Below are 16,363 nucleotides of genomic sequence, written 5' to 3' on the forward strand. Positions count from 1 at the left end.
GGTTGGTGACTGTTTGGGCTCCTCTGATTGGTTGTTTCTACAGGATTTCTCCGCCTACTTGGCCTTTTCAGGAATCGTGTTACACAATGCACAGCTGTACGAGACCTCACAGCTGGAGAACCGACGCAACCAGGCATGTGTACACACAAACACACAGACACACACACGCACGCACACGCACACGCACACGCACACGCACACACACACATACACATACACACACACACACACACTGTCATGCACACACCCACACAAAATGACCTGGATACACAAACTCTCTCTCTCACGCACACAAACACACACACACACACACACACACACACACACATACACACACACACACACACACACACACACTCCCACTCCACTCTCACACACACACACACACACACACACACACACACACAAATGACCTGGATACACAAACTCTCTCTCTCTCTCACGCACACACACACACACACATACACACTCACACACACTCTTTCTCACATACACACACACACAGACTCTCTCTCACACACACACACACACACACACACACTCACTCACACACATATACACAGACACACACACATACACACAAACACACACACAAATTACCTACCTAGAAATTACCTGGATACATGCACGCACACACACACACACACACACACACACACACATATTTCAGTACTAAGTATCTAATTAAAGTGCAACATCTAAGAAAGATATATCATGGAAAAGATAAAGACATCAATTAACGAATGTGTGTGTTTGTGTTTGTGTAAAGTATTCATGCAGTGTAAAAAAGCGTGTTGTGTGTGTAGGTCCTGCTAGACCTTGCCAGTGTGATCTTTGAGGAGCAGCAGTGTTTGGAGACGTTACTGAGGAAGATTGCAGCCACCATCCTTTCCTTCATGCAAGCCCAGAGATGTGCCATCTTCATCACAGATGCAGAGAATATGGTAAGACACACGACGCGACGCAATTACCACACTTTTGCTATCACACGCGACGCCAAGACGCCGACACTCACACTCACACTCACACTCACACTCACACGCACACGCACACGCACACGCACACACACAGGGATTAAAGTATTCCGGCACCGTGCTGGATTTCCAGCATTCAGCGTTTGGCTGAGAAAAAAAATCTTATATTTAAAAAAGACTCCAGCATTCATCCCCATCGGCTTTTCGAGGTGTTGCGTCGGCTGCCAAGAAAAAAAATCTTCAAACTAACATATTAGCCAATTAAAAGAACGGGTCTGGGGTAAGATATCATCCCCTGGACCTGGATAGAAGAGATAGGGAAGGACAGTTGGCCTTTTAGTAGCTGGTGTAAAAGTTGAGAGAACCGGGTGCTTCTGCACTCTGCTTGAGAAAGCTAGTATGCAACTAGCGGCAGAAAAGTGCTTCCACGACATGAGTCAGACCCGCTCACAGAGCTGCTGTTCGGCCTCCCCACACACAACAGCGTTTACCGGGAGCAACAACCACAGCTGATGTACCGGGCATCAATAACTGACCCGTGTGTGACTTGAAAATCTGGCGTATGCACGTTCATCGCGAAGAGAGAATGATCTGTCTTTCAAGCTCGCCCAACCCCTGGTGAATTTATGCAAAAAAATAGCTGAAGACAAAATTGCTTTGACTAAACCAGGGGTGTCCAAACGACAGCCTGCCACGCACTTTAATCTGACCCGCCGAGCATTTAATTAGGTTATCATAGGCGCTCGCTATTTTTTCCCCCGCTTTTTCCAGGGATAGAAGACGTTGTGAGTAACTTTTGGCTACTGCAAACTGCTTTACACTCTTCTTAGAGAGCGATTGCAATGTCAATGTCAAAAAAGCTTGTTACATCGAGATACATAGTATCTCCATTGCAGCAGATCTAACTACGTTATGCAACTCCATTTAATTGGGAACGCATTTGAGCGGGCATGAGAGGGAGAGAGCGGCAGGTTCCAGCTGGCTTGTCATTGTTGATTAATGATATCTCCGTTTTAAATAAGACACTTTTAAAAAGGAAATCGCGATGGCAACAGTAGTTCCCACTACTGACCACTCATAAACTGTGAGAGGGGCACAAGCCATAGGCACAGCATAGGCTATTGAGTGGAGCTGGCAAAAGAGTCTTAAAGTGACAGTGCACCATTTATAAATGAATTAAACATCAAATGAACAGTATTTCTTAAGAAATTAATTTTCTACAACAAAATTACTTTGTCATTTAAATTATATAAAATATATATTTACTTAAAAAATAGATATACACACATTATTTTTTGTTGTGTGTCCCGCTGGCCAATTTTCAAAACCCAATGTGGCCCTTGAGTCAAAAAGTTTGGACACCCCTGGACTAAACTGTCAGTATCTAATCTCCATGCCAGCTATTTGAACACACACGGCATAACACCAGAGTTTAAAAGACGTATTACGAAAAAGCTAAAAAACTGCATGTTTTCCTTAAATGTCGATGAAGCCACCAACACGAACAAGTCCTCAATGTCCTCGTTCGTTTTTTTGACGAAGATGAGAATACAGTAAAAAAACGCAACACCTGGCGTGCAGGAAAATGAATATATCCAATGCCTCAGCACTTGTGCTAGAATTAAAAGATGTCCTGCAGTCCTATGGTTTGGGGCTGCCACAGGATGACCCACTACCCACATAAAAAAAAGTTCAGGCTCAAGTTTTAAAGTTTAAAGTTTAAAGATTAAAGTTTTTTTTACTTTAATCCCTGCACACACACACACACACACACACACACACACACACACACATACATTTTTTAAAAAAGGAAGAAAGAAACGTAGTATTTTAGTTTTCAGTAGTTTTGAGAACATTTAGTGTGCAAAACTGTAATTTATAATAATAATAATAATAATAATAAGCTTTATTTGTATAGCACCTTTCATACACAGAATGCAGCTCAAAGTGCTTTACATTTGAAGCATGTAACACAATAATAGTCAGTCAGTCATTATCAATCACTTTTCTTTGCTGTTGATATACTCAGCAACATATCAAAAATATAGAAAATGACATGTCATAAGACTGGCAGCCTTAACCCTTTACCCCCACAAGTACGCCATATGGCAACTGTGGCAAGGAAAAACTCCCATATTCCAGGAAGAAACCTTGAGCAGAACCTGACTTAATAGGGGGAGCCCATCTGCTTCTGGCTGGCTAAGCCCTCAATAGTAGCAGATGTAGAATAATCTGAAAATGTAGTCTACAGGATAAGATGAGTTAACTAAAAGCTTTCCTGTACAGGTATGTTTTCAGATCTTTTTTAAAAATATTTACTGAACTCGCCTGCTTGATGTACAGAGGCAGGGTGTTCCATAGTTTGGGGGCATAATGGATAAACGCAGCTTCTCCACTTTGTTTGTGGAGCACTTTGGGTGCGATTAAAAGATTTGAATTGGATGATCTAAGTTTCCTTTGTGGTTGATAAGATATTAAAAGCTCAGAGATATATGAAGGTGCTATGCTATTCAGAGCTTTGTAAGTAATTAACATAACCTTAAAATCAATTCTATAGGAAATAGGAGCCAGTGCAGTTCAGCCAACACAGGGGTGATGTGTTCTCTCTTCTTAGTCTTAGTTAAAAGTCTAGCCGCAGAGTTCTGTATGAGTGCCAATTTCTTTAGATGTTTTTTGGGAAGACCAGTGAAAAGTGCATTGCAGTAGTCTAACCTGCTAGTGATAAAGGCGTGAATTAGTTTTCTGCATCTTGTTGAGTTAAGAAGGGCCGCACTTTGGCAATGTTTCTCAAGTGGAAATAGGCTGTCTGAGTAACTTTACTGATATGGGGCTTAAAACTTAACTCTGCATCTAGGATGACACGAGGCTTGTTACTTTTGATTTCACCTGGTGTGCCAAGTTCCCCAGATTACTAAGAATAATATCTCGCTTTAGTTTTGGTCCAACCAGAAGTACCTCTGTTTTCATTTAGTTTCAAAAAAGTTTTTGCTCATCCACTGATTAATGGAGGTTAGGCATGCAGTGAGGGAGCAAAGGCCATCTGGGTTAGTTGGCTCCACAGAGATATACAATTGGGTATCATCTGCGTAGCTGTGGGAAGTTTACATTATGCTGACTTATGGCGTTTCCCAATGGAAGCATATATAGAGAAAAAAGCAGGGGACCAAGGCAGCTCCCTGGGCCACACCAAAAGGCAAGTCATGTTTTTCAGATACATGATCTCCTAGACTGATATAAAAATCTCTGCCAGTAATGTAGGTTTGAAACCAGTTTAGAGCATTATCAGAGAGACCCACTCACTTCGCCAAGGTGGTGAATTAGGATGCTATGATCAATGGTGTCAAATGCACTCAAATCCAGAAGAATAAGGATTGAGACTTTGTTTGAGTCGGTAGCTAGTCTGAGATCATTGACTATTTTTTACTAGAGCCGTTTCTGTGCTGTGATTTGATCTAAAACCTGATTGGATTTTTTTTCAAGGATACTGTTTTCGTTGAGGAAGGTATTTAACTGATTACAAACAACTTTTCAAGTACTTTGCTCAAAACGATAGATTTGATATAGGCCTGTAGTTGCTCAGATTGGTATGGTCAAGATTTGACTTTTTTAAGTAAAGGTTTCACAACAGCGGTTTTAAAAGCAGTTGGAAATATACCTGTTTCTAATGAGGTATTTATTACCTTGAGAAAAAAAGGGAGCTAAGCTATCATATACTTTTTGAGGAATGTAGTAGGGATTGGATCTAAAACACATGTTGAGGAGCGGTTTGAGTTATAATTTTACCAAGCTCAGATTGAGTAATAGTGCTAAAGGACCTTAATTTTTGGGGGCTGTTTTTGGGTGTACTATCAAACATATTACTTTATGTTACCAATAGCCTCCCTTATAGAAATGACTTTGTTTTTGAAGAAGTCTGCAAATTCTTAGCATCTTAGAGAGGATGCCTGGCTGAGTGTATCAAAAGGTGTTTGATGCAATAGCCTATCAATGGTAGAGAACAACACCCTAGAGTTTCCACTGTTTTTCAGCAATTACCTTAGAGAAGTGGTTCCTCCTCTCATTCGAATAGCTCTATTATAATTTGCAATTTTTTTCTTTTAGAGAATGGCACGGTGAACCTGTAACTTAGTTTTTCTCCATGTTCTCTCAGCTTTCCTACATGATCTTTTTTAGATCATGGATATTTTCGTTCATCCAAGGTGTCAGTTTGCTACAGGGCCTTTTTTTAGTTTTTAAAGGGTGCCACTCTGTCAAGCAGAGGCCCTAATTCGATTGAGAGCCTCTACCATTTGATCAATGGGATGATGTAAAATATCTAAATTTGTGGAGTCTATAAGAGCTATGAACTGCTGTTCTGCTCTAATGTCCAAAGTCGCGATTTGATTGCAATTTAGGGATGAATTTTGGAGTATGTAGTACTACATTAAAAGATACACAATGATGATCAGACATATTTATATCATTTACTGATAAGTCTGTGACTTCTATCCCTCTAGAAATGACTAGATCGAGGGTGTTGCCAAGGTTGTGGGTGGGTCCTGTAACATGCTGCTTTTAGCTCTAAACTGTCCAACACATTAAGGAACTTACTGGCTTTAGCATCAGTTGTCTTATTGACATGAAAATATACAACATAATATTCCAGATAAATAAAATTCAAGTACACTAGCTGCAGAGACTTTAACAAATAAAAAGCTTGGCAATGCTGGTATTCAATGACATATTTCATTTTGAGGTGGTAGAACAGATTACCGCACTGTTGCCCCACACACTCTACAGCAGGGGGTAGAACAGAACTGTTGCCCCACACACTCTACAGCAGGGGGTAGAACAGACCTGTTGCCCCACACACTCTACAGCAGGGGGGGTATAACAGACCTGTTGCCCCACACACACTCTACAGCACGGGATAGAACAGATTACCCCACACGCACTCTACAGCAGGGGGTAGAACAGATTACCCCACACGCACTCTACAGCAGGGGTGGGCAAACTTTTTGGCCCAAGGGCCACATTGGGTTTTGAAAATTGGCCGGCGGGCGAATGTTTAATGTTTCATATAATTTAAATGCTAATAATGACAACCCTTCGGTTACACACCCAAAGCCCTAACCAGTAGGCCACGGCTGCCCCTGTTGTCTGTCACGTCGTCTATCGCAGGAAAAATTGCAAGCAGTCTATGATAACCAAATGAAATGCTTGGCGTGCCGGATTAAAGTGTGTGGCGGGCCGTAGTTTGCCCACCTCTCCTCTACAGGGTATAGTTTGCTGCTGCTCGTCGGACGGCTTAAATCCGAACCACGTCCACATAATGGATGTTGCACCAGCTCCTCCGTTTCACTTTCAGTCATGTTGACTCATTTTGTTGCTGTTTGCAGCCAGTTGCAGCTCGTGGCTCTAAATTTCGCAGGTAGATGCGTCATCAACATGCATTATTGCGATAGTGCAATAGAATTAATATTTATATCGTTGGCCAATTTTGTATCGCTATCGCTTTTGTTTATCACATATCGTTTATATCGCCCATTACTAACACACACACACACACACACACACACATTCGCCCATTACTAACACACACACACATTCAGTCAACAGTCACACACACTCCACACACACACACACACACATTCAAACAGACAGACACACACACACACACACAAACAGACAGGCTCTGAGAAAACCCAGTGTGAAGACCTTTGATCCTTGACCTCTAGGTGTATGAATGATGGCAGCAAAGATTCTTTAGTTATCAAGCTGAATCATAAAGTGATTTGCCAATAGAATGGAATGGCACTAGTTCTGAAATCCTAAATAGACGTGTCCGTAACACCAAAACATTTCTTTGAATAAGCAGAGTGTACTGCAGATGTTTACTGTTTTACTGTCATCGATTGTCACAACATAAACTTCTCTTTGAATAAGCAATACGAGAAGATGCATATAATTTAGTATACTGTTTCATTGTCATTGCTTGTGTGTGATGTCAATAAAACACTCTCTGGACACGGAAAAAATAATTACATTTGCCTGTTGACAGAGATAGCTAGCTAGCTAATGTTAGCACAGAACATGGAAAGTGAATAGGAACGGCTACTGATGTAAAGGTTCTAGCGATGCAGGGTAACATCACTTCTGTTGACGTTCAAACAAAACAGAGCTAGCTTGCTATTCCCTCCCCCTTCCTCCCGTGCAATTGAAACTGTCCCAAACGCGCTCAGCGTTGGTGATTTGCTGGAACAGTTTGTGATGTTTTTATGGGCAAGGTTGGACCAAGTTGTTTTGTGTCCGTTTCTGGAGCCTGGGTTGTCCATGTTTTTTTTACAGTGTACCCAGGGCACAGGCAGCTAACGGATGGTGAAGTGATGTTAGCTGTATGTGTAGGTTATTTTTATTGGGTACATTTTTGCAGCTTTGTTGAGTGGTTCCTGCAGTTTGGCCCAAGTTCTTATGGTTCCTGCTATAGTTCTTGGAACTACTGACCTGATCTCCAATGGGGTCTTGAGCTCACACACAAATGCACAAAATGTACTTTTTGGAAAGAAAAGAAAGAGGTCCTCTGATTTGAGGATGAAAGAACAGCAGCCTTTGAGCGCTTACTGTGTGTGAAGGCTCTTTGACTATTTTCCTTTTTCTGTGTGTGTGTGTGTGTGTGTGTGTGTGAGTGTGTGTGTGAGTGTGTGTAAAGTGTGAGTGTGGTGTGAGTGTTCAAGTGTGAGTGTGAAGTGTGTGTTGTGTGTGTGTTGTATGTGTGTGTGTCTGCCTAACCCAAGTGGCATGAGATCTGTGTGTGTGCAGTGTGGTTAGTAATGGCATGTGTGTGTGCAACATGTAATGTGAGTGTGTGTGTGCAGCATATGATGTGTGTTAATAATGTACAGTGTATGTGTGTGTGTGTGTGTGTGAGTGTGAGTGAGTGTGAGTGTGAGTGTAAAATTAATGTGAAGTGTGTGTGTGTGTGTGTGAGTGTGTGTGTGTGTGTGTGTGTGTGCAGCATATGTATGTGTGTGTGTGAGTGTGCAAGTGTAAGTGTGTGTGTGTGTGTGTGCATAATGTGATTGACTATGTGTGTGTGTGCTCAGCCTCTTTCTGATTGGGAATCTCGAAATGCAGACATGTGTGTGTGTGTGTGTGTGTGTGTGTGTGCAGCATATGATGTGTGTGTGTGTGTGCAGCATATGATGTGTGTGTGTGTGTGCAGCATATGATGTGTGTGTGTGTGTGTGCAGCATATGATGTGTGTGTGTGTGTGTGCAGCATATGATGTGTGTGTGTGTGTGCAGCATATATGATGTGTGTGTGTGTGTGCAGCATATGATGTGTGTGTGTGTGTGCAGCATATGATGTGTGTGTGTGTGTGCAGCATATGATGTGTGTGTGTGTGTGCAGCATATGATGTGTGTGTGTGTGTGCAGCATATGATGTGTGTGTGTGTGTGCAGCATATGTGTGTGTGTGTGTGTATGCATATGATGTGTGTGTGTGTGTGCAGCATATGATGTGTGTGTGTGTCAATGCAGCATATGTGTGCATATTGTGTGTATTATTGCAGCATATGATGTGTGTGTGTGTGTGCAGCATATGATGTGTGTGTGTGTGTGCAGCATATGATGTGTGTGTGTGTGGCAGCATGCATGTGTGTGTGTGTGTGCAGCATATGATGTGTGTGTGTGTGCAGCATATGTGTGTGTGTGTGTGTGTGTGCAGTGTGTGTGTGTGTGTGTGTGTGTGTGTATGATGTGTGTGTGTGTGTGCAGCATATGATGTGTGTGTGTGTGTGCAGCATATGATGTGTGTGTGTGTGTGTGTGCAGCATATGATGTGTGTGTGTGTGTGTGCAGCATATGATGTGTGTGTGTGTGTGTGTGTGTGTGTGTGTGTGTGTGTGTGTGTGTGTGTGTGTGCAGCATATGATGTGTGTGTGTGTATATGTGTGCTCAATGTAATAATAATAATATGTAATGTATGCTTGAAATGTATGTGTGTATTCTTTAGCAAGTGTAAAATGTAATGTGTGTAATGTGTTGTGTAAGAGTGTGTGTGTGTAAGTATATGAGTGTAAAGTGTGTGTGTGAAATTGAAAGAGTGTGTAATATGTGTGTAATATGTATGTGTGTGTGTGTGTAAGAGTGTAAGTAATTATTGTAAATCCCTGTAAGATTTACCTGTTGAATCCCTGTGGCTCTGCCTCTTTTGAGGAATCTCGAATGCAGACAGGAAGGAAGAGCCCCTGTGTGTGTGCAGCATATGATGTGTGTGTGTGTGTGCAGCATATGATGTGTGTGTGTGTGCAGCATATGATGTGTGTGTGTGTGTGCAGCATATGATGTGTGTGTGTGTGTGTGCAGCATATGATGTGTGTGTGTGTGTGTGTGCAGCATATGATGTGTGTGTGTGTGTGCAGCATATGATGTGTGTGTGTGTGTGTGTGTGCAGCATATGTGTGTGTGTGTGTGTGCAGCATATGATGTGTGTGTGTGTGTGCAGCATATGATGTGTGTGCAGCATATGATGTGTGTGTGTGTGTGTGCAGCATATGATGTGTGTGTCATTATTAATGCAGCATATGATGTGTGTGTGTGTGTGTGCAGCATATGATGTGTGTGTGTGTGCAGCATATGATGTGTGTGTGTGTGTGCAGCATATGATGTGTGTGTGTGTGTGTGCCATATGATGTGTGTGTGTGTGTGTGCAGCATATGAATGTGCAGCATATGATGTGAAATGTGTGACAGGATATGATGTGTGTGTGTGTGTAGCATATGATGTGTGTGTGTGTGTGCAGCATATGATGTGTGTGTGTGTGTGTGCAGCATATGATGTGTATTATTATTGTATTGCAGCATATATGTGTGTGTGTGTGTGTGCAGCATATGATGTGTGTGTGTGTGTGTGCAGCATATGATGTGTGTGTGTGTGTGTGCAGCATATGATGTGTGTGTGTGTGTGTGCAGCATATGATGTGTGTGTGTGTGTGCAGCATATGATGTGTGTGTGTGTGCAGCATATGATGTGTGTGTGTGTGTGCAGCATATGATGTGTGTGTGTGTGCAGCATATGATGTGTGTGTGTGTGTGCAGCATATGATGTGTGTGTGTGTGTGTGTGTGCAGCATATGATGTGTGTGTGTGTGTGTGTGCAGCATATGATGTGTGTGTGTGTGTGCAGCATATGATGTGTGTGTGTGTGTGTGCAGCATATGATGTGTGTGTGTGTGTGCAGCATATGTGTGTGTGTGCAGCATATGATGTGTGTGTGTGTGTGTGTGCAGCATATGATGTGTGTGTGTGTGTGTGTATTGTGCAGCATATGATGTGTGTGTGTGTGTGTGTGCAGCATATGATGTGTGTGTGTGTGTGCAGCATATGATGTGTGTGTGTGTGTGCAGCATATGATGTGTGTGTGTGTGTGCAGCATATGATGTGTGTGTGTGTGTGCAGCATATGATGTGTGTGTGTGTGTGTGCAGCATATGATGTGTGTGTGTGTGTGTGTGTGTGTGTGTGTGTGTGTGTGTGCAGCATATGATGTGTGTGTGTGTGTGTGCAGCATATGATGTGTGTGTGTGTGTGTGTGCAGCATATGATGTGTGTGTGTGTGTGTGCAGCATATGATGTGTGTGTGTGTGCAGCATATGATGTGTGTGTGTGTGTGCAGCATATGATGTGTGTGTGTGTGTGCAGCATATGATGTGTGTGTGTGTGTGCAGCATATGATGTGTGTGTGTGCGGCATATGATGTGTGTGTGTGTGTGCATATGATGTGTGTGTGTGTGTGTGCAGCATATGATGTGTGTGTGTGTGTGCAGCATATGATGTGTGTGTGTGTGCAGCATATGATGTGTGTGGTGTGTGTGCAGCATATGATGTGTGTGGGTGTGTGCAGCATATGATGTGTGTGTGTGTGTGCAGCATATGATGTGTGTGTGTGTGTGTGCAGCATATGATGTGTGTGTGTGTGCAGCATATGATGTGTGTGGGTGTGTGTGCAGCATATGATGTGTGTGTGTGTGTGTGCAGCATATGATGTGTGTGTGTGTGCAGCATATGATGTGTGTGTGTGTGCAGCATATGATGTGTGTGTGTGTGTGCAGCATATGATGTGTGTGTGTGTGTGTGCAGCATATGATGTGTGTGTGTGTGTGCAGCATATGTGTGTGTGTGTGTGTGCAGCATATGATGTGTGTGTGTGTGTGTGCAGCATATGATGTGTGTGTGTGTGTGTGTGCAGCATATGATGTGTGTGTGTGTGTGTGCAGCATATGATGTGTGTGTGTGTGTGCAGCATATGATGTGTGTGTGTGTGTGTGTGTGCAGCATATGATGTGTGTGTGTGTGTGTGCAGCATATGTGTGTGTGTGTGTGCAGCATATGATGTGTGTGTGTGTGCAGCATATGATGTGTGTGTGTGTGTGTGTGCAGCATATGATGTGGGTGTGTGTGTGTGTGTGCAGCATATGATGTGTGTGTGTGTGTGTGTGTGTGTGTGTGTGTGTGTGTGTGTGCAGCATATGATGTGTGTGTGTGTGTGTGCAGCATATGATGTGGGTGTGTGTGCAGCATATGATGTGTGTGTGTGTGTGTGTGTGTGCAGCATATGATGTGTGTGTGTGTGTGTGTGTGTGTGTGTGTGTGTGTGTGCAGCATATGATGTGTGTGTGTGTGTGTGCAGCATATGATGTGTGTGTGTGTGTGTGTGTGTGCAGCATATGATGTGTGTGTGTGTGTGTGCAGCATATGATGTGTGTGTGTGTGTGTGCAGCATATGATGTGTGTGTGTGTGTGCAGCATATGATGTGTGTGTGTGTGTGTGTGTGCAGCATATGATGTGTGTGTGTGTGCAGCATATGATGTGTGTGTGTGTGTGTGCAGCATATGATGTGTGTGTGTGTGGTGTGCAGCATATGATGTGTGTGTGTGTGTTGTGCAGCATATGATGTGTGTGTGTGTGTGTGCAGCATATGATGTGTGTGTGTGTGTGTGCAGCATATGATGTGTGTGTGTGTGTGCAGCATATGATGTGTGTGTGTGTGTGCAGCATATGATGTGTGTGTGTGTGTGTGTGCAGCATATGATGTGTGTGTGTGTGTGTGCAGCATATGATGTGTGTGTGTGTGTACAGCATATGATGTGTGTGTGTGTGTGTACGGCATACTAATTGATGTGTGTGTGTGTGTGTGGTGCAGCATATGATGTGTGTGTGTGTGTGTGTGTGTGCAGCATATGATGTGTGTGTGTGTGTGTGTGCAGCATATGATGTGCAGCATATGATGTGTGTGTGTGTGCAGCATATGATGTGTGTGTGTGTGTGTGTGCAGCATATGTGTGTGTGTGTGTGTGCAGCATATGATGTGTGTGTGTGGGTGCAGTGTGTGTGTGTGTGTGCAGCAGCATATGATGTGTGTGTGTGTGTGTGTGCAGCATATGATGTGTGTGTGTGTGTGTGCAGCATATGATGTGTGTGTGTGTGTGCAGCATATGATGTGTGTGTGTGTGTGCAGCATATGATGTGTGTGTGTGTGTGTGTGTGTGTGTGCAGCATATGATGTGTGTGTGTGTGTGTGTGTGTGCAGCATATGATGTGTGTGTGTGTGTGTGTGCAGCATATGATGTGTGTGTGTGTGTGTGTGTGTGTGTGTGTGTGTGTGTGCAGCATATGATGTGTGTGTGTGTGTGTGCAGCATATGATGTGTGTGTGTGTGTGTGTGCAGCATATGATGTGTGTGTGTGTGTGTGTGTGTGCAGCATATGATGTGTGTGTGTGTGTGTGCAGCATATGATGTGTGTGTGTGTGTGTGCAGCATATGATGTGTGTGTGTGTGTGTGTGCAGCATATATGATGTGTGTGTGTGTGTGTGCAGCATATGATGTGTGTGTGTGTGTGTGTGTGTGCAGCATATGATGTGTGTGTGTGTGTGTGTGTGCAGCATATGATGTGTGTGTGTGTGTGCAGCATATGATGTGTGTGTGTGTGTGTGTGTGTGCAGCATATGATGTGTGTGTGTGTGTGTGTGTGCAGCATATGATGTGTGTGTGTGTGTGCAGCATATGATGTGTGTGTAACAATGTGTGCAGCATATATGATGTGTGTGTGTGTGTGTGCATATGTGTGTGTGTGGGAGGTGGGGGAATAGATGTGTGTGTGTGTGTGCATATGTGTGTGTGTGTGTGTGTGTGTGTGTGTAAAATGATGTGGGTGTCAAATAGCAGCATATGATGTGTGTGTGTGTGTGTGCAGCATATGATGTGTGTGTGTGTGTGTGTGCAGCATGATGTGTGTGTGTGTGTGCAGCATATGATGTGTGTGTGTGTGTGTGCAGCATATGTGTGTGTGTGTGTGTGTGTGTGTGCAGCATATGATATGAATTGTGTGTGTGTGTGTGTGCAGCATATGATGTGTGTGTCAATGCAGCATATGATGTGTGTGGAACATTATTATTGCAGCATATGATGTGTGTGTGTGTGTGTGCAGCATATGATGTGTGTGTGTGTGTATATACATATATAAATGTAATAATAATAATATGTGTGTGTGTGCAACTTATATAATATGTGTGTAATATATATTACAACATATGATATGTGTATATATGTGTACATATATAATGTGTATGTAATATACAACCTATGATGTCAATAATATGTGTACAACATGATAATAATAATGTGTAATAATATGCAACATATGATATGTGTGTGTGTGTGTATGCAACATATGATGTGTGTGTGTGTAATATTAATGCAACATATATTGATGTGTGTGTATGTGTGTATATATATAATAATAATAATAATAATAATATATTAATACAACATATAATGTAATAATAATATTATATGCTTATATAATGTGTGTGTGTGTGTGTGTATGTGTATATATAATGTGTAATAATAGTAATAATATGTATATGTAAGGTAACTAATAATATGTATATGTGTATGTAAATATATAAAGTATATGTATGTATGTATATGAAATATAAGTATATGAGAAATGAAATGTGTATATGTGTGTATATGTGTAAGTGTAAATTAATAACAAATATAGTAATATGTATAATATGTGTAAAGAATGTAAAGTATATATAATAATAATAATATTATATGTATATGTATATGTGTATGTAAGAAATATAGTGTGTATGTGTATGTAAGTATATGTATATGTATGTATGAGAGGAAATGTAGAGTATGTGAAATGTGAAATATGTATGTGTGTGTGTAAATGTAAATTAATAATATATATATATATGTGTATATATATGTATGTGTGTAAATGTAAAATATATGTATATATATAAAATATATATAAATATAGAAATAATAATAATAATATATATGTAAATGAAATAATAATAATATATATGAAATGTGAAATATATGTAAGAGAAATTATGAAGTATATATATGTATATAGTATAATTATATGAAATATGTCATATGTGTATGTAAATTAACAAATATAGCATATAATGTAAGTGTAAGTATGTAAATGTAAATAATAATAATAATAATATATATATGTATATGTATGTGTATGTATGTGTGTGTGTGTGTGTGCAACATATGATGTGTGTGTGTGCAACATATGATGTGTGTGTGTGTGTACAACATATGATGTGTGTGTGTGTATACCATATGATGTGTGTGTGTGTCGCCTGCCAATGTGTGTGTGTGTGTACAGCATATGATGTGTGTGTGTATGTGTACAGCATATGATGTGTGTGTGTGTGTGTGTGTGTATATGATGTGTGTGTGTGTGTGTGCAGCATATAGTATGTGTGTGCAGCATATGATGTGTGTGTGTGCAACATATGATGTGTGTGTGTGTACCCTTCCTATGATGTGTGTGTATTACAACCCCATATATGATATGTGTGTGTGTGTGTGTGTGTGTGTGTGTGTGTGTGTGTATGTGTGTATGTACAGCATATGATGTATGTGTGTGTGTGTGTGTGTGTGTGTGTGTGTGTGTGTGCAGCATATGATGGTAGTAGTAACAGCCAATGTGTACAGCATATGATGTGTGTGTGTGTGTGTGCAGCATATGATGTGTGTGTGTGTGTGTACAGCATATGATGTGTGTGTGTGTGTGTGCATATATGATGTATGTGTGTGCATGTGTGTGTGTGTGTGTGTGTGTGCAGCATATGATGTGTGTGTGTGTGTGTGCAACATAGTGTGTGGGGTAATAAGCCCAGCCATATGATGTGTAATGTGTGTGTATGCAACATATGATGTATGTGTGTGTGTGTGTGTGTGTGTGTGTGTGTGTGTGTGTGTGCAACATATGATGATGTGTGTGTGTGTAATAAGCTGCAACATATAGTGTGGGCGCCTTCATGCACATATATATGATGTGTGTGGGTGAAAACAATACAACATATATGATTAATAATGTGGGTATTAATATTATTATTGTGTGTGTGGAGGTGTGTGTATATATGATGTGTGTGTGTGTGTGTGTGCAGCATATGATGTGGAGTGTATTAGTGCAACATATAGTGTGTGTGGAACAATATTAATGCAACTATATGATGTGTGTGTGTGTACAGCATATGATGTGTGTGTGTGTGTGTGTACAGCTATATGAATGTGTGTGTGTGTGTGTGCAACATATATGAAATGTGTGTGTGTGTGTGCAACATATGATGTGTGTGTGTGTGTGTGAGTGTGTGTGTGTGCAGCATATGATGTGTGTGGGTGTGTGTGCAGCATATGATGGCAATGACAGTGTGTGTGTACAGCATATGATGTGTGTGTGTGTGTGTGTGCAGCACATAGTGTGTGTGTGTGTCAATAATATGCAGCATATGATGTGTGTGTGTGTATGCAACTTTATATGATGTGTGTGTATATGTGTGCAACATATGATATTAATATTATTAATAATATATACATATATGATGTGTGTGTGTGTCCATATATAATGTATGTGTGTGCAGCTATGATGATGTATGTGTGTGTGTGTATTTTATATATGATATGGAGTGTGTGTGTGTGTATACAACATATAATTAATAATATGTGTGTGTGTGTGTGTGTACACTATAAAATGTGTGTGTGTGCATACTGATGTGTGTGTGTGTGTGTGTGCAGCATATGATGTGTGTGTGTGTAACATATATAGTGTAGGTGTGTATAATAATAATATATGTACAACATATGATGTATGTGTGTGTGTACATATATGATGTGTGTGTGTGTGTGTGCAACATATGATAATAATAGCCAGCAACATGTGTGTATATGATGTGTGTGTGTGTGTGTGTGTGTGTACAGCATATGATGTGTGTGTGTGTGTACAGCATATGATGTGTGTGTGTGTATTAGTAGTAATGCAATATATGATGTATTATTATTATTATATGTGTACATATATGATGTGTGTGT

At 41.1% G+C, this 16,363-nt stretch overlaps 1 protein-coding gene across 6 annotated transcripts in view; it reads left to right on the forward strand.

The window, feature by feature from the left end:
• Positions 1-16,363, forward strand: part of pde5ab (phosphodiesterase 5A, cGMP-specific, b) — a 107,264-nt gene that overhangs the window by 37,196 nt on the left and 53,705 nt on the right. For all 6 annotated transcript variants that reach the window (XM_048236576.1, XM_048236571.1, XM_048236573.1 and 3 more), the window contains exons 6-7: positions 44-133; positions 807-944. In XM_048236576.1, the coding sequence (XP_048092533.1) occupies positions 44-133; positions 807-944 (228 nt within the window). The remainder of the gene's footprint in view (positions 1-43; positions 134-806; positions 945-16,363) is intronic.

The sequence above is a fragment of the Alosa alosa genome, chromosome 24 (genome assembly GCF_017589495.1).
Source record: "Alosa alosa isolate M-15738 ecotype Scorff River chromosome 24, AALO_Geno_1.1, whole genome shotgun sequence".
Classification (NCBI taxonomy): domain Eukaryota; kingdom Metazoa; phylum Chordata; class Actinopteri; order Clupeiformes; family Clupeidae; genus Alosa; species Alosa alosa.